Source organism: Dufourea novaeangliae, unplaced genomic scaffold (assembly GCF_001272555.1).
Source record: "Dufourea novaeangliae isolate 0120121106 unplaced genomic scaffold, ASM127255v1 scaffold168, whole genome shotgun sequence".
Classification (NCBI taxonomy): Eukaryota; Metazoa; Arthropoda; class Insecta; order Hymenoptera; family Halictidae; genus Dufourea; species Dufourea novaeangliae.
The window spans coordinates 3,277,324-3,296,115 of NW_015374062.1; the positions used below are offsets into that span (position 1 = coordinate 3,277,324).

General features: G+C 40.5%; 1 protein-coding gene across 2 annotated transcripts in view; it reads left to right on the top strand.

Annotated features, from left to right (window-relative positions):
- The window catches only part of LOC107190282, a 41,545-nt gene that overhangs the window by 14,698 nt on the left and 8,055 nt on the right, over nt 1-18,792 (top strand). For both annotated transcript variants that reach the window (XM_015579064.1, XM_015579065.1), the window contains exon 2: nt 18,379-18,753. In XM_015579064.1, coding sequence (XP_015434550.1) covers nt 18,379-18,753 — 375 coding nt within the window. The remainder of the gene's footprint in view (nt 1-18,378; nt 18,754-18,792) is intronic.

Here is an 18,792-nt window from a genome sequence, read left to right on the forward strand (position 1 = left end):
CAGTCTAGAGGCCAGGTCTAGACCGCGAAGAAATGGTCGATTTCATGAAATTGCGCGAACTGGGTGATCGTTCCGAACGAATGATCCAAAGTCCAAGGGAATTCTGTGCCACGCTCTTTTTATTCCATTGAATATGCATCGGTGATTCAAGGTCGTGTCGGAACGGTTATGCACTTTTCACGATCGTACGCGTACAAAGTCGCCCGACGAACATATTGATTTACGGGGAAAGGAAATGGCTCGTGAGCCACCCAGGTGTAATCCTATCTCGTGCACGGACAAATATCGAGTAGCCGTTCCGTCATTGGTCGGTCCGCGGTTGCAACAAATGTCTGTGCCAGCTCGAAACTTTCGTGAGTTATTCGTTCGAAGTCGGAAGTTTTTAATCGAAATTGCATTCCTCCTCGATATATCGAATTAATACAATTTATTAATTATTACTGAAGTCTTTTTTTGTTACATCTTCCCTGTTGCAGTATTCCGTGAAAGTGCATGAAATCAGCAGTCTGAACGACTAACATTCGTATTTTATTAACCAAACTCGTCAAAATGGATTTGATGGATTCCTTTGGTTTACAATTGCTGAATTCACAATGTTGCTTTTAGTTGATTATACATTTTATAATGTACTGTATTGTGGTACAGTGTTTTATACATTATACATATCGATATATGGAGAACTCAGTTTAGTGTACATCCAACGCTTGTGGGTCTAGTGTTAAAGATGATCAGAAGTCAGTTGACGGTCAATGGAATTAATTCATGAAGAATATTCGTAATTCAGTAATTTACAATTTTTGTTCGATTCTCTGTAGACAACTGGTTTTTCAACAGATTATCGGTAGAAATAATCGAGGCATTCACTTTGAAACTGGTGTTCACATTTTCTTAATCGTTCATTTGTTATTTACTAGTATCTATTTCTAGCCATAGAAATTGGATGTTCGACTGTTACCACTTTAAAAATAAACTGTTTAGTTGTATGTATGTCGTGAATAAACGGGTAGTAGATGTTGAAACATAATTTACGAAGACTATATTTTACTGCATACCCAAAACACAGTGACAGTCGCTAACAGAGCACAAAGTCTCGACCAAGTTTACGACCTCGAAGTTCTTGCAGTTTTCTTGTCAGTCCATGAACTTTTATGTCGGGTTGGATTATAAATAACTTCAGCTGTGGACATTGACATTATGCTGAATATAACGATCGAACAACAATAAAAATATTTAAATTGGTATTCACTATCACTGTGTTTGAGAACAATTAAAACAAGTAACAGTGAAGTGGTTTGAATACCCTTGATATTGTGTATCTTGCGTAAATATTGTACCGTATCTTTAAAGATTGCGGAGATATGTTCGATGGACACGGTTATTGATCCGTCTTGTCTAAAGAACGCGTATGGAAAATAAAACATAATTTAATATATTATTATGGTACTAGGCTGCGAATATTTGTGTTGAAAATAAAACAACACACGTGCCATTCAATATGTATAATACTGTTTTCGTTTTTTTTAAATGATGTTTGTAGAATTTTTTACAGAATTTAAAATGTTTCGAACTCTGTCAAGTAATTGTGTTCATTTGCTTATTCAATTCTCCAATAAGCTCGAACAGTGTTGTTACGATAGATAATAAGTATGAACAAGAATGTAACAAGACACATCGAGAGTGACGTTGAATCGTCAAGGAATTCTTTCTTACGACGAGACCTTCGATTTTATAGCGGGTAAGGGAGGGGGGGGGGTGACGTTGCTTTTGCTAGTAATGGTAATCATTCATTGTTACGTGTTTTTGCAAACCATTGTTTGTCACTTTTATCCGATTATAGAGTTCGTTAATTCTGGACCGGTTTCATCGATCTTGAAATCAAATGATTTGCTCGCGCTTACGTTTCTTATTCAATAAGTTTCAGTTCGATCGTTTTCCTGTCATAATTCCGTTCAAAATGTTTGAAGATAGATTACTAGGTATAGAAGTGTCTTTCCAAACAGAGCATCGACTTTGCACAGGAATTATCGTTTCCGCGAGCAGTTGGAGGAATCCATGCATCCTCTTGAATTTTTCACGGTGCATAGGAATCGATCGAAACCGGCTGCTGCTCACCGTGATACATTATCGACATCGACTCGCTTATTTATTCTTAGAGTCCGGAAATTCGACGACAGACTGCTTTCGATTAACCCTTTTATTCCCCACAATTATTAACGACCGATAAAATGGTACTGCTGATCCTTTATTTTTTTCTGTTAAAAATACAGAAAAGACGGGGGACATTTCTCGAAAAATCAATTACTGGTAAAACTTTACGGTGTTTTGAATATTAATACTGTATTTATATGATCACAAACAATTTATCTATTTATCGTTAAAAAATTCAAGTGGACTATTTATACGACGAACGATCCCAAACTTTTGAATGGTACTGTATATGTACATACACATTGTACTTTTGATCGTTATCGACTAGTTAAATGATGTATAAAATATCGTTTGTTTCCTTCGTTTTGTAGTGGATGAATTCGATCGGATTGGCCTGTCCGATTACTCGACTGGTTAAGTATTGATCACAATAGAACGCCACGATATTATATGTACCTAAGGCAAGCATTTCAATTATTCAAACACTATATGAATATTCAAATGCCTCACAATGTCTCGAATATTTCGAGTACTATTTATGTGTATACTTATATTATCATAACCAGTCAGTCTATTTTTCTATCATAAGCAAACTTATATTATAAACATAATTTATCCATATTTTAATGAAAAAAGTTCAAGTTGACGGTTTATTCAGGGGAATAAACCCATTCTTTTGAACGATACTATATTCTTTTACTGTAACGAATGCATGGTAGCTACAGTCACTCACGAAAACCTCTATAAAAATGTTTGTTTATTAACATATGAGGTAAATATTAACTATTTTCTAACAAAAAAAAAAAAAAAAAAGAACCTTGTATACTTTTTCCTTCGAGAAAAGTAGGTATCGATACTTTTTGATGCGATACTAAGTACATAGATATTGATATCTCAGTCTAATTATCAGTAAAAGTCTCGTTACTCTGACGGTATCGGTTTGTCCCTAACTGAAACGGTATCACTAGGCGTAATCAAAGATTGCAATGGCCATATAATTCACCGGTGTGGCCACACGCGATCCACTACCGATCGAGAAGCCAAAGGGGGATGATGAAGAAGTTCACTTGGCAAGGTGATTGTGCGACAATCGTGTCGGAGGTGGTGTCACGGATTCGAATCTAGTTGCCTACACCTGGTGGAGGGGGGAACACAGAGTCGGCTCTATGTTTTCGACAATGTACCTAGACCGGTTCTATAATAGCCCGACGTTCCAAATCACTTATGCCTCCTCGCGAGAGCCGCCTTATAAGATCATGTGGATCGACGATCGACAGAGTTCCCTGCTGCTATTTTTCGTACATTTTTTCCGTCTTCGAAATGGTCTTCTTGGTCGAGAAAGTATAGCGTGGTGGTAAAATTCATTCGGTATTTAACGTAAGCCAAAAAGTACTGTAGTAATACACGTATTTTAGGTATCGAGACAGAAGAATTCGACAGAAATACAGGGTGTGAATTTCCTGCATTTTTTTGCGGATTCCACGATTCAGGTGTGATCTTCTTAAGGGGTTACATACCTTTCAGCTGGTAAATAAAGGCGAGGAAAATTAACTAATTTTGTTGTATATCCGGAATTATTATTTATTAAAAATTCAACATATACATATGTTATTTCCTTAGTAATTTCTGAAAAATGGAGCCACATGTTTATTGACAGAAGAACCCGTTTCATCAAAACACTGACTGTGCTACCAGATGTATCTCTGTGGGCTTGTATCTGAAAGAAGTTTCTTTAATTTTATATTAAAGTAGGCAAAAGGAACTAGTACTTGCCTTCAAAACAAGCCAAACTGCATCTAAAACGAATATTGGTTTTTTTTTTTAAACGAAGTTACAGCCATTTACAGAAAGGCCTGCTCTGTTTTGGTTTCATGTCTCCCGTGCATGGCATGGTTCAAATTATTTTTCGAGCAATGAATTGCAAAACAATAAAATAGAAAAATTTATGGTATTTATGTAACAAGAATAAAAGTGAAATAATGTTACAATTACACAATACAAAATAAAGAATAAGCAATAAATATTGGTAGCAATACGACAATCGAACAAAAAAGGTCAAAAAGTACAGGGTTCGAGCTTTAATTTGCTGTTCATTTAAACAAATTTATCAATGAATATTAACAAAGTTGTGAAACATTGAATTTCTACAATTTTTCATTAGTGTAAAAATTTTCTGTAAATCTTTGTTAACGCTGGAAAAGAATTTTTCGGTTGAACAGAGAGACTTGAATCGTTAATCTAACAGCAGAATTCTCGCTCTGGTGGATTGCGTAACAGCATCGCGATAATGATTTAGCACGAAACACGCTTTAATTCGATTTACGCTGCAACGGCTTCTTATCATCAGGACTCATTGACTTTCCTGATAATCGGAGATTACAAAAGTCAAAACGAAAGTTACGGTCGCTGGCTCGATCGGACCTAAAAATGATTCAAGAATCGTGTTCTAGCCGTTTCCGTGCGTAAGCTGTTTGTACATTTTATAAATGAGCTGGATTTTCATCGTAGTTTAGAAAATCTTGTAATTGCCAGCAGAATGGAAAAAAATGAATGAAATGGATTCTGTAAAAAAGAAAAACTCGTGCATTTCTTTCCACAATGCCTTTCATCGAAGATACAACATTTTACGGTAAATGTGAAATAATGGAAGTAAAGTCCCGGCGACTAAAAATAAATTCCCCCTAAGCACCTGCATATCTTCCACTCTGTTTGCATTTATTTTCCTCAGTGAATTCCGCTCAGATCAAAGGACACGTTTCGACGCAGCTGTTGCAGCGTTGCACATCGTTACGACACCATTTAGATCGTGGCAGAAGCGATGACACGCTTCTATATATGTATATATTTTTTTTAAAGAAGCATTAATCCGTGCTATTCATTTTGTTTAAAATTTGTGCCTGTTGTGTATCGTTAAATTAATCACACACATGTGCATTGGTGTATTATAACATGTACCCCTTGATGACATTTAAGTTCCACGCCTCAAGATTTTCATAAACTGTACCATTAAGTCATTATTCGAGGTGATCAATTTAGCTGAGACACCCTGTATAGATACATCGATAGTTAAGAGAATTCCGCTAGGCTCAGCACGGTCCGCCAAACATTATTAGATCCCCAGTTTTATTCGTTTTCAGGGAAGACATCGAGGATCCTTATGACAGTTGATGCCGCCAACAAAGTTCGGTTTATAGCCGGACTGTAGTAATATTCCGGCGTGAAAGATAAGCCCGATAAATATAGATAAAACGGCGTTCCTTTCGGTGCACTTAGCTGCGTGGGCGCGTTACGTAAAACGCTAACCCTGGCACGGGAACACGAGATAATCCTGCTGATACTAACGACTTCTTGACCCTTTCGTTCCGAAATTATCGGGTCGAGTCACGAGTAACTTCCTCCTTCGGTGGAAAGGTTTACCCATTTTCAGAGAAATCCGTGTCACTTATACGTATATCGTCGGTTTGCTAGAAGAGTGATAACGTCTGAAAAATCATTATTTCCGCCTATAAATGAAAAGAAACACGATTAATTGTGGGATGGTGTACGGTTAAGCAGAATTGACGAGTTAACTCGTCTTTCCTAGTTAAGGTGCCGACTGAGATCGGATGAAAGAGACGAACCCGAATAAAAGAACAACGATAAGGAAACGCGGAGGACGGATGGAGGGAAGTAGAAAGGAAGGGCAAAATAGAAGGGGTGGGATACGTATCGAGGGCACGTTCGTTTTACGGCGGACGGTCCGACTGCGCAGACGCTTTTCCATTTTCATCGATGATACAGTGCCGGGTCATAGACCGAATTCGAGGCTGCACCCGGCAACAGATTCCGACTTGCCTCTGTTTGCGACGTTTTATCGACCGGTAATTTACCACGATGACCGCGCATTCACCGGGTTTACGTATGATTTTCAACCCTTGAACCGGTGAACTGGGGTCTGAGGAACCTCGTGAAATTATTAACCTGTTAATTGGCTTTGGCGAGTGTACTCGTCACAAGAAAACGGTAATTTTCGATGTTTTTAACGAGTAAACTCGTCATAAATAAATGGCAATTTTATTTGTATTTTTAACGAGTATACACTTTCGAGTAGTCACGACGGTTTCCTTTAACCCACGTGAAATTTTTATGAGTTTACCTGCATGACAGTATAAGTTTCCATTGCAGGGGTAAAAAGAGGGTTGAATCGCGACGCGTCGGGCTCGTTGACATCGGCGTTTCACTTGTAACACTATAATCAAATCATCGGTCTGCGGGGGATAACGTTAAACGGATTATTGTTCTTTTACCCCGTGAAATCTTGACTGGGCAAGACGTGTGCGCGCGACAACCCGTTCACCTCACGATGTATCGTCATCTGGGGGTCCTCTTGCGCAATTGAACTACATAGTATTATTACATGAAATTTTTCAACTAACAAGATACAAGTTACCAATATACTAATACATTAAGTAACGATTTTTATAAACGTTCGCTGCATTTCTCCATTACGATAGACGTCTACTTTATCACTAGACTGTGGATTTTTATACAAAATAACGTTTTCTAAAGTAATTTGTAAAGACAGGAGCAAATGTAGAAATTTATTTTTCCTCTTAAGTATCTTATTCGGTCTAGTGTTATATAACATCGAAACGTTAGAAAAAGTGTTAATGTGACTACTAGTTCGGTGTTTATTCGTAAACAAATACATTGTTTATAGCAAAAAAAAAAAAACGAAATGTAATGTTTTAGTTTTAAATTTAATTAAATAATGCTGGACCACTGTGCGACCCCTAAACAAAACGACTTTCTTTCAAAGTATAACGAAGCATCGCCGAAGAACCAACAGACCTTTCACAACCTACCTAATGATCTATTGCGTAGTAGGAGCCACTTCAACCGAGGAAATAATTATGCAAAGGGGTGTAAAGTGGGGTCGCGAAGGGGAACGGAGGAAGATAGCCGTGATATTTTAATCACCCTTGTACAGGTAGACTCACGTTAAAGTAACGGTACTGTGCTCTCGGGGCGGGTTTTTCCTGGAAACGCTACTTTAACGTGAGCCAATGGGCACGCAGGATCTCGTGGTAGCTCGGTCAATCCACCAATTGGATTAGAACTTTGGTTACAGATGGGGAACGATAGTGGGATGCGCGCACGCGTCTGAGTAATGCGTGTGAGCTAGGGCGTTTCTACCGCTACTTTAAACCTTCTGTAGGCAAATGGGTACCTAGGTACCCATTTCTGAATTTCCTTTCACAATTTTTTATGTTGGGAAAACTTAGAGTTACGAAAAACTACGGAAGAAAAATTATCTATGTTTATCTAATCTGTCAGAATATTAGTACAGACCCCTCTCGATTATTGTCCCGAACTCGGGTCCGCGTCGGGACTATGGTCTTATACGGAGAAATGCGTCAGACCTTCGTAAATTCGTTTTTTGCCCGAAGCCCCGAGCCTCTGCAGCAAAATCAGAGGGGCGACAAAGTATGCGCTTGACAGGTTCCACGCCCTTCCCCCCTCTCTCAGTGGTGGGGATAACGCATGGACAATAATCGAGAGGAGTCTGTATTCCGATTCTTCAATAACTGTGAATATTTTGGTTGACCGCGCAAGGGTTAACGTGCGCTACTTTAACGCGAGTCTACTGTACATTCATTCCCGGTCGTAGACACCAGAGAGTCGGCCGGTCGGCGCTCTCGCCTGGCGACAAGGCTCGTCTTGCGCAGATACGCGACCGGAAAGTATATGAGAAACTGGCCTGAAATCACGCATGCGACAGGGGTGTTGGCCGAGAGCGCTCGGAAAGGGCTTGCGCGGGGTTGGGGACACGATGGCGGACAGACGAGAGGAGGGAACGTGGGTGGTTGGAACACGTGAGGAGGGGGTGTGACGGAAACGATGGGAAAAAAATGCGAGAACGGAGATACATAACAGGGGGATGAACGAGCGAAGGGAAAATGTTTGAAGAGAGAAAGGGTGAGAATGGTAGCAGCGGTGGAATCTGGAAAGGGAAAATTATTGGATTTCCGCGGTTGACGTAGAGAGAAAGTCGAAGGGAAGAAGAGATATTTGTTGTCCGCTTGTGAGAAAATTTTATCGAAGTCATTAACCCCCCTCGAAGTGGTGCGAGCCAACTGTCCCTTGCTTTATATATTTGTTATTTCATGAATGCACTAATGAGTTGTTGTTCTTTATTTGTATTTTACGAATGATTTCTTAGATAACGGAATTATATATAACAGTAGTGCACTATTAAATTTGTTAGTGTGTATATTTCCGTGTGAATCGGGAGATGTAGTTACAAAATCTTTCAAGTGTTCCTTCATTGGTGCGTTCACTGTAATAATACTAATTACCGTAAAAAGAATACCAACAAAATAAGAATAATCTTCGAAAGAAAGAAAAGAAAAGAAACTTACACGTAACTACCCTCTGAAGGGGTTAAATCTAAGAATACAGGGGAGGGACAAAAGGATAGAGAATAAGTGTGGAAGGGATTGAGGTAGGACGTAACAAGATTGTAGACAAGGACAAACAAAGATGACGGCGGATAAGGGAGGGTTTGGCTGGTAGAAAGCGTGCGCGCAAGGGGGTGGTAGCGGACGATGCAAAATCGTTCCGGCTGCACAGTCGCAGGAAAATCGAACGCCTTGGTTAGAGTTGCCAGCAGGGGTAGGCGCCTCCAAACCATGAACTTGGCGACATTTTCTAGAGATCCAGGGGTGTTGTCTCGCGTAGACCGACCATGTGCGCCCTGCACGCCGGGTGGCGGTTATCGGTACTAATTCGCGGCGACGTAATTCAGCACGTATATACGCAATATACACGTAATAATATAAATATATACACGTGTAAAAAATTTACACAATTTATATGTTATTATGTACATATTCGTATCAACTTGTTATTTGTATATTTATTTATGTAACGACGTCGCCACGGATTAGTACCAATAAGCGCCACAAGCGGTGCAGGGCGCACATAGTCTGCCTACGCGAGACAAGACCCCTGGAGCTCTAGAAAATTTCGCCAAGTTCATGGTTTAGGGGCGCTACTACCCCTTGCAACTCTGATGCCGACAGTGTGCCGTGCACCGGCGGCGCTGCAGACCGGAAGTGGTCGCCGCGAGCGGCTCGTCTGTGATTCACTCTCGATCATTCGAACGCGAATCTGTGATATACCCGGCGAACAATGGCTCCGTGACTTTCGGTTTTATCCGTCAAGACATCTTCCGAAGATTCGATGAAATTCGGGCACTGAACGAATCACGTGACACAATCTTGTCTTGATTTTCACGAGTCTGCACGAAATATATCGGATTGTTCAGCTGAACTTCGACACACCCTGTACATAGAGTCGGGGGAAGGAATTTCCATCTCATGATTCGTTAGATTTACCGTTCGAAATTCTTGTGCATTTAGTGTCTTACGATGCGAGACTCGAGTGACAGGTGATACGAATGTGAAGGGAGGTTTCGATGATTTTTTTTTCTGTTTTGGATTCGACGGTTTCTACGTACGGAAACTATGTGTTACTTTGAAGCACAGAGAGATAGCAGTATATGATTGGTTTGATCAATAATCTGTATTACTACTAGTGATAGATTTGGTATTTCTTGAAGTACCAGAGTGTAGCAGTGATTGGTCTGATCGATAGTTGCTCTTAGGCGGCGGACACGTTTGTTGCGGATTAAGATGTCTTAAAAATTTGTAAATTTCTACGCTGATGATCGAAGGACACGAAAGGGATAATTCTTCGTAAGGAAATACAGTGAGTTACAGATCGGACGGTTGTCACGTTTGTTCGACCAAACTGCGAATTTTATCTGAAAGTTAAGAAAAATCGATCGCAAAACGATATAACGAAGATATATAAATGGGGATTTCGTAAAAATATTCGCGGTTGATTATTGTTTCAAAAGTACATAATATGATTAATATATTACATAATATGATTAATCGTAACATCCCTATCTAGGGTTCTCCTTTACGCAAAGCAAATAGAAATCCTTGAAACCCTACAAATTCCGTTCTTCGCAATCGTGTCTGACGCCACGGAGCCTCGAGCACGACTATTTCCAGCGTCCGTAAAAATGGTGCTTCGATCTAGAACTTTCTGGGGAGAGGGTGGATATCTTCCTTGAGGTCGACCAGGATACGTCAAAATTAATCAGGAAACGGATGAAGCCCGCGGTGTCATTCATCGGTTTGTTTCTCTCACGACGAGGCGGCGAAACGCGATTGCGTCATACGACGTAAAGTCTCTCCGCGAGAAACCTGATAAGCGGAGTTTAAAAAACTTCCGACACCGATGAAACAATTTTAGACCACCTAACCCAGACCGCTGGGTATTGAATTAAACCTGTTCACCCGATGAAAGTTAATACTCGGTAACCCAAATTAGTTTGTATCGTTTAACACAATTTTTCATCTGTTATACGCGGGTCGCTACTGACCAGTTAAACGCATGGAACTTTTCAATTTTGAAAGTTTTAGATTTTTTAGAATAGGTTTTGGAGAGATATATCTGATACTGCAGATGTGGTTTTGATTAAACGGGTTATAATTAAATGGCAACCATTTTCACCTATTGATAGATTTGTAGCTCAATTTTTCAGAAATTACTAAGGAAATAACATATAATAAAATGTAAATGTTGAATTCTTAGTAAACAATAATTCCCTCTTATTTAACAGCAAACCCTCAACAGATTAGTTACATATTGTTTCATTGTAAACTTGGAATTTTAGGTGGCAGCGTGGTAAAATATTGCCAGTGTTCGCACCAAGTAGAAATAGTGAATAATGAACGGACACGTTAGCCAAATTGTACACGCAACGGTACGTGTGCTTGACCAACGTACAATACAGGGCCACAAAAGTCACGATACAGTCGAAAACAGTACAGTTTCACGAGACAAAGTTTCGAACAATGCAATTCTTTTTTTGCCACATATAGTGGCACTAACAAAGAAAAAATAGTTTCGTATCAGAGCTGCAATTTTTAGAATTTTTCGTTCGCCCGTCTGACCATAGTTGGCTGTTTCCACTTCACATTCTTCCTATTCACGCGACGTTGAAACTGATAACGGTGTAAATTTATTTTGTAATAATGCTCAACACTTGAATTCCATCGAATGGAAGAGACAAAAGACCGATAATGTTTTATTTTACCAATAAGCCTTTAAATGAACATTGAAAGTGCCATGCCATATATGTATACAAAATTAGAAGAAACTATTACATGTACTCAAAGATATGAAGAAATACATGATTGTAATATATTATTTCGTAATTTAGAATACATAACCATATGCCAACAGTGGGAATGAAAGGGTTAACGTGTCTGTTCATTACTAGCCGTTTCCACTTATTATAGACACGAATGCACGTGCGTCAGATATATTCTCAACTTTAACTATTTCAAACTTTCGACTTATATTTTCATAAAGAGTCATTCTGTAATGAAAAATCACCCTATATACCGGCGTTAGTCAAGCAACGAGGGGAGACATAACTGAGTTAATTACAAACTCGCTTGTGGCCAATGTCTGCCGTTTGTCTGGCTATTGCTGGCTACTTCTACTCGCATTAATATCTATAAACGGTATAAAGTTTCTCACTGTCTGATAATCGGTAATTAATCGATAGATGGATGTGGAATATCGCTGAAAAGTAGTAAATAATGTGTCTGTTAGATCTCGAGTAGAACTCCACATGGAAGTGACGAAGTATTCGGTTACAAAACCAAACGAAACGTAACCGCTTCGAACCGCCTCGTACGTCCGTTGGTCGCGCAGAAATCCACGCACGCTCTAGATTCCCGTGCAGCCTACGTTCTCGAAGTTTAGAGACGGCTCTTGGACGGTCGGTGTGTGATGATATCTGGCGCGTACCAGTATACCAACGATTTTCATTGATCGTCCGGCCCTCGTACATTCACTCCACCTCGGAGAACAATCGAGGGACATTGTTCGCCTGTTCACTTGAGCCAGGAACCCCGCGAGCATCTGCCTCGTGTACGTAGAAAATTGAGAAGAATAGTATATATCCATATCCATAAAAGAAAACTAAATACAGTGAATCTTCGATTAAGGCGGTTGAAAAATCGATTTTCTTTTTCTTGCCATTTTCTTGTAGCTTCGAGTACTGAAAATGTGTTCCTGAAGCATTATGAGGAAATTCAGAAAATTGTCAAACCTATAGAAGAATACAGGACAAACTTTAAATGTGTCTTGCTCAAAACCGTGTTTTGGAAAATGGTTCATTTTGGAAATCCATGAATTGACTCATAATCAGAATTCAAATCTGAGGCATGGCCGTTAAATACCACATTAAGAATATAGAACATTTTTTTCTTTTTTAATTTTACAACCCGAAAAAGACGGGAAAATATCACAAAAATCCGTTTTTCGCCGCAAACCATCGCCGATTCATCTGGCAGCCATTTAGTCTTTCGACACTTGGCTCGTCGATCCCCATCGGTCATTCTCTTTTGCAATTTTGTTTGCACAGGTATCGGTCCGTCTGTCCATCCGTCCGATATTTGACCCATTTGCGCAGTTCTCGTGCGTATTTAAACAGCATATGTATACTGCCTATAGGCACATTCGAAAAGTTCCACTACCGCTCAAGAGCTATCTGTCTGTGACAGATTTATCAACGGTGATTTATATCATTATTGTAAATCACATATTGTAAAATAACAATATTATAAATAACAGATTGAAACCTCTAATGCAGACAATAAAATTCTATATAATTTCGATATATTGTTCGGATAACAGAACGTTCCGATAATAGAGAGGTTTTCCAATAATCAAGGTTCTACTGTATTAAAGTACTCGCCATGAAGTTTCATATGTTCCCAATCATCTACTGTTGAAATACTCTATCGTATCTAGCAACGAAACGAAAAGAAAAAGAAACGAAAAAAATCTTCGTTCAACCCAATATTATAGTGGATAAACAAACTTATCGTGACTTGGTTCGGTCTAAGGCTTCGTCGCATGCAATTTTCTCATCGGTTTTCCAGCGCGTGAAAATACGAGACGTTTTTGTGTCTTCCTTCGTTGTGGTTGTTAGTTGACCAGCTCGCTAAAGAGAAACAGAAACAAGCCGAGCTCGCGATTTCTCTCCGTGTATGCGTCACTGATTAAAGATCGCGGCTGGCTCGGTCTCTGGGCAGAAATTAGTATCATTTAGTGGCGATGGCATAATTGCAGCGCGTCGAAGCGTTGCCTCGCGTTCGTGACCTTTCCGGGTTTTTCGTTACGTCAGGTGCAGAGAACTTCTCGCCATTGTTTTCCGTCCTTCATGTTCCATGAACGTCCCATGAACGTCTCATAAACGTCTCATAAACGTCTCATGAATATCTCACGAACGTCGTGAATGGAATCGATAAAGATCGTAATGTCCCATGAACGTCTCATAAACGTCTCATGAATATCTCACGAACGTCGTGAATGGAATCGATAAAGATCGTATCAATCACTAAGGATTCGAGGAATTCCTCGACCTACTACTTCTTTATTTTTTGTACGACTACAAAAAATAGTCTCTCGACCTACTTCCTTTTAAGTTTTTATAGTATTTTTTATATGAAAAAAGAAAGTTATATCGTTTTCGAGAGCTGTTTGAAACGGATTTTGCAACACGATTTTTCTGCTCGGTACAGTAAATCGTCGATGAGTGTTCGAAGGCTCCTCGGCACTGACAACGAGATCTTCCCAGATGTAGTGCTGACTTTTTAATGAGGTTTAGCACAGCGATAGATCTTGGAATTCTGAAACCAATGGTATTTGTTTTAGCCGCATATGTCCATTAGTTTATGAAATATTTTATGTTTAGTGCCGAGGAGCCTTCGAACACTCGTCGAGGATTTCCTGTACTGACTTTTCCGAATGGCAGCTATTTCGATTTTTAAAAGGACGAGCCTTACAACTTCCGACCCTTATTTTTTCAATACCAGTTTAACATCCGAGTAACTCCCCTTATTAGAGCGCGATTCCACGTTGTAGAGAAGGCAAGATGGATGCTTTCTGCTAAGGGGACTGTTGTGTGTGTGCGTGTGTTGGACCACACAGCGTGTCTACCGTAGAATCATCTTGGAACGAACGTCTCTGGCGTCCCTTTCGGACAGCCAACTCCTCGTATCTCTAACCGAAGGTGACTGGTCAGGGTGAACAATCGTCCAAGTGTCTCGAGGAAACGATAAACGGGTGTCGCGTTTTATGTAACGGAACAATATAACCGCATGGCAGCCTACTTGGCAGCCTCCCCTATCGCTAGCGGTATCTCCATGGCTAATTTGCAAGTTTCTCGTATTATTTTTGTGAATTCCGTTGATTCAGTGGTGCAACCAATCAACTCGTTTCACGAGCTGTGTGTTCTGTGACAGGTATCCCCGAACATTGTATTCGTTCTCGACGTTGATGCGAGGGTAAGTGATATGTCTATGCCGTCTTCTTCTGGTCACAACGACTTTAATGCGTTTCTAAGCATTCTCGAACGTAGAAAACATACTAAAAGCCAAACTGTAATCAAAATGTATAAACCCTTTGCTGACGGAATAGGGACCAGACCGGTTTTACAGCCATCAATTCTGTCACGAGACATTTATGACTTGACTGCGGATTTTTATGGAAAATAAAAGTTTCTAAAGTAATTTATAACGACAGGAACAATTGTAGAAATTTATTTTCCCACTTAAGTGTCTCATTGGGTTCAGAATAAAATCGAAAACTATCGCATTTACAAAAACCATAACATTGAGAGAATTATGCAAGACATTTTATAAAAAAAGATACCACAGTTTCACTTTTAATCGACAGCCAATTTTATCCTTTTTTTTTTTTTATTTTCTTTACTTTCGAAATTTGTTATTTATAACTGAAACGAAGGTCACAACGCTTGCCGAATCTCTGTTATTATTTACACCGAGCTAATTTCTGTTTATTCGCAGAGTGCGTTGAACGTTGTCTCGACGACGCAGAATATTTAGTGTTTTCTATTTGTTACCTAAAATACGGCTCCGGTACGTTGAACTCAAATCTGATTAAAACTAGACCAACTGGCTTCGCGTGCACTTTAGCCCGGTAACTATGTATGTACATGTTGCCTGTGAAAGCTTCAACCGCGATAATCATTGTCATTAAACGGGGATGTTTATGCAAATTCCCGCTATTCGTGGACTGTTTTAACGACAACTTGAATTTCAAGCGAATTTTACTATCATCGTTGAAGAGTTTACGTCTCTGGGGTAACGGCAGGAAACGAGAATTTTTAACCCTTTTCGGACCTTAGTTGTAATATTCCCAAGACGACATTTTAGAGATTGATACAATTGCGGATGAATAGTAAGAGATGGTTTTCTTATAATTCCTATCGGGTTCTTTTACAATTTTTTTCACAACTTTAACCGAGACAAAAAATTGTTTATAACTTCGAAAATATTAACTTTTCAGTGCATATTCATTAGGAGCTTTTCTTCATCATTTGCCGAGTACCATGTACCCTATAAGGTACGAACCTTAAATTTTTAATCACCCTGTACAATTAAAAAAATCCAAGTCCGAGCATTCGGGTCAAATTGACCCGAACACAGTGGATGACAGGTTAACCGACCCTCTTCACCGATCCCATTCAATGAACCGCGGCTGTCCGCCATCTTTAGCGGCGTACACGGGTAACCGCCGTCGCCGTCGCCGGTCCTCGTCCGTTTTCTATTCTAATTCCGATGCTATTCTAGTCGACGGAACGATGGCCAATGGGCTACGTCCGCCGTCGAGGCGATTCTCCTCTCCGCCTGTTGGCCTCCCCCATCCTTCATTTGTTGGCCCCCTCCGCCGCCCCCTGTCCAGCGTTGACCGCAGTCGTTCTCGAGGCATCGCGTGCGTCAGATTATCATCCGTTCGCCGCGCGTCCTCCTTTCCATCTGACGCGTGAATCAAGTCGCTAGCATAGTACCGTTTATCCCCGAGAAATCGAGAGAAAATCGGTTGCGAAAATCGTGAACCACTGGAGAACCGAGGAGGGCGATAACAATCCCTTGAAGGAAGGATAACGGGTTTTTTTTTTTTTACAAAAAGGAAAAAAAAAGAGAATCCGTTTTCTCCTCTCGGTTTGGAGGGGGAAAGTGCTCTTGGAGTGAAAGAGGGGAATGGTCTTGTAACCTGACTGGCTTCTACGCAAAGGAATATAGAGGATTTCAAGGAGAGGACGCCAGTGAGCTTAGAGAGCGCGTAGAGGGAGAATGCAGTGGCGCCGACAGCGAAGGGTCACCCACGTGATTGGATCCTCCAATCACGTTCTACTTTTAGCGAGGTACCAAGACGGTACGGAACCTTGACGAAACAAGACCGATCCTGGATCGTAGAGGAGGCTTCTGATTTTAGTTTATTTTTTTTTTTTTTTTTTTTTTTTTTTTTTTTTTTTTTCTATTGTTTGCTGTTCCTTTTGTTGCGACCACGGTAACCTTTGGAGTACGGCCGGTATGGTCCCGGCTGGCAGACTCGCGCTCTGATTGGTCGGGGTTTTTCGTTAATATCTCGTTAACGAAGCCTCAGATAACATTTTTGCTAAGGAAAAACTTGTTCCAAATCACCTCACGAGTGACCCATTTTGGGGGACCTACAACACTTTTGTTACACCCTGTATAAGTTTCAACCTAAAAAATGAACAAAGGTTTCTCAGAGGAAAAGTTTATATAGACATTGGGACACTTGTCGCGGGTAGAACGATCTGCGACAAGTTTCTGTTCGTGTTTAGTACAAGTTCGATCCTCAAATTGTTGTTTAGAAGAAAGGGAGGTCTTGTATTATGCGTTTTAATCGCTGTTTTCGGGGCTTGAGTATGCTCGCACCTGTATACACACTGTTCCAGATATATTATGTCCTGAAATGTTTTTCGAAGGAAAAAGTTTGTGATCTGTATGGAGTATACAGACATGTCTGTGTAGATCTGTACGAACGTTACGGAAAAGCAGTCTTGGACATGGTATGATAAATGTATTTAAATATATATCACGTATATCTGGAACACACTGCGTACAGATGTTACAGTAAATTGTTTTCGTTTGTAGAATTCAAAGAAAATTCTGTTACAGATAGAGTTTGCACTGGCAAATAGGCGAAAGCACTGACTGTTAGGCACCGAATGCAATAGGTCTAAATGTAATTTTAACTTGATATTGTTGCGTCTTCGAATTAGCACCTGCTTTGTTCGACTATGTAGTCATCGATAGTTTTTAGAACATCAGAAGCATCCGAATCGCGATTAGACGATGTAACTGCTTAGGTTTGAAACATTAGGTAAGCTTCGTGAAATTTTAATGCAATTATTATTTACCTCTGTTTCGGCATATTTGCATGCAGTTACTTATAAAAATGTTCGCTCACTCTGTACGCATTTTATTTTACATTTTTAATCAATGTTGAACTTCAAATCAACGATTTATGATTCATATTAGTATAAACTTTGATTAACACACTTTAAAACGCATTCGACTGAGAAATTATGCAAAATTTATGTAAAAGTGTCGTTATTTCTCAAAGTGGAGTAAGCATGCATTGCGAGTTTATTGTATTGTAATCAAGTTAGCTGAGACACCCTGTATATATACATATATCATGTGGCCAACTAGATAGTAGCACCAGCTAAGATTTTTTGCTCATTAAACAGTTATCATAATGTACGGGCAATATCGAAGAGTCGGATATGGCTGCAACAGTCCTATTCCGAGCAGATTATCACAGCTTCGGAGTTACGGTGGTGCCCTCACTGTCAGATCCAAATGTATCTACTTCGCTCCAGTGTACCATTTATCAATATCGAATATCACATATTACTTACCGTGCTCGGGGTTACACTGGCAACCTTTTGATACGCGAACAGTTTCGTAGATAATGGCCACCGGTGTGCAACTCGGGTGACGAATTCCTCCGTAATTCGACTCTGGTAGCTTCTACTCGTACGGTGGTCTTCGCACGGTAGCCAATTGTCACGCTGTCTCTCCCACGAATAATAATAACGCGATGATGTTTACGTAAACTTGTGTTTAGAAAAATTCCACGGAATTTAGAAATTAACGCATTAGCCACCAGTAGCTACTTAATACGTCTCCAAGACAAAGTATGAAGGCTTGCAGAAGCCGGTCGTGTTTCGAAATAATTGCGCGAAATGATTACCTAACCCTAACCGAAAGCCTGGACTCTGTCGTAACTGTTTCTCTCGCTTTTTGTGTTTGACAGCTCCGCCAGGCGAGGAGGACGAAGAGGAAGGATTGAGGAACGGTTACGTGAAGGGCCAAGAGAACGACACAGGCGGTCACAATTTCGAGCGTAACGGTCAAGGCGGCGGATACAAGTCCCGACGGAGCGGAAACGGTAGCAGCAGCGGTTACAATGGCGGCGGGGCCCGGTCCCACAGGGACGAGTCCGACGGCACGCCGTCCAAACCGAAGATCATATTCAACGAGGACGAGTACACGAGAATTACAACGCCGCGGCAGGACATGCTGTTCAAGAAGGGCTATTTGTCGCGGAAAAAACCCTGGGCGGGTAACGCGAGCACAAGCGCCACCCCGTCGACCACTGAGAGCCAATCGGCGTCGCATTCCACCGCAGGTAGAGGTATAGGTAGAGGAGCGTTGGGGGGGGGGGGGG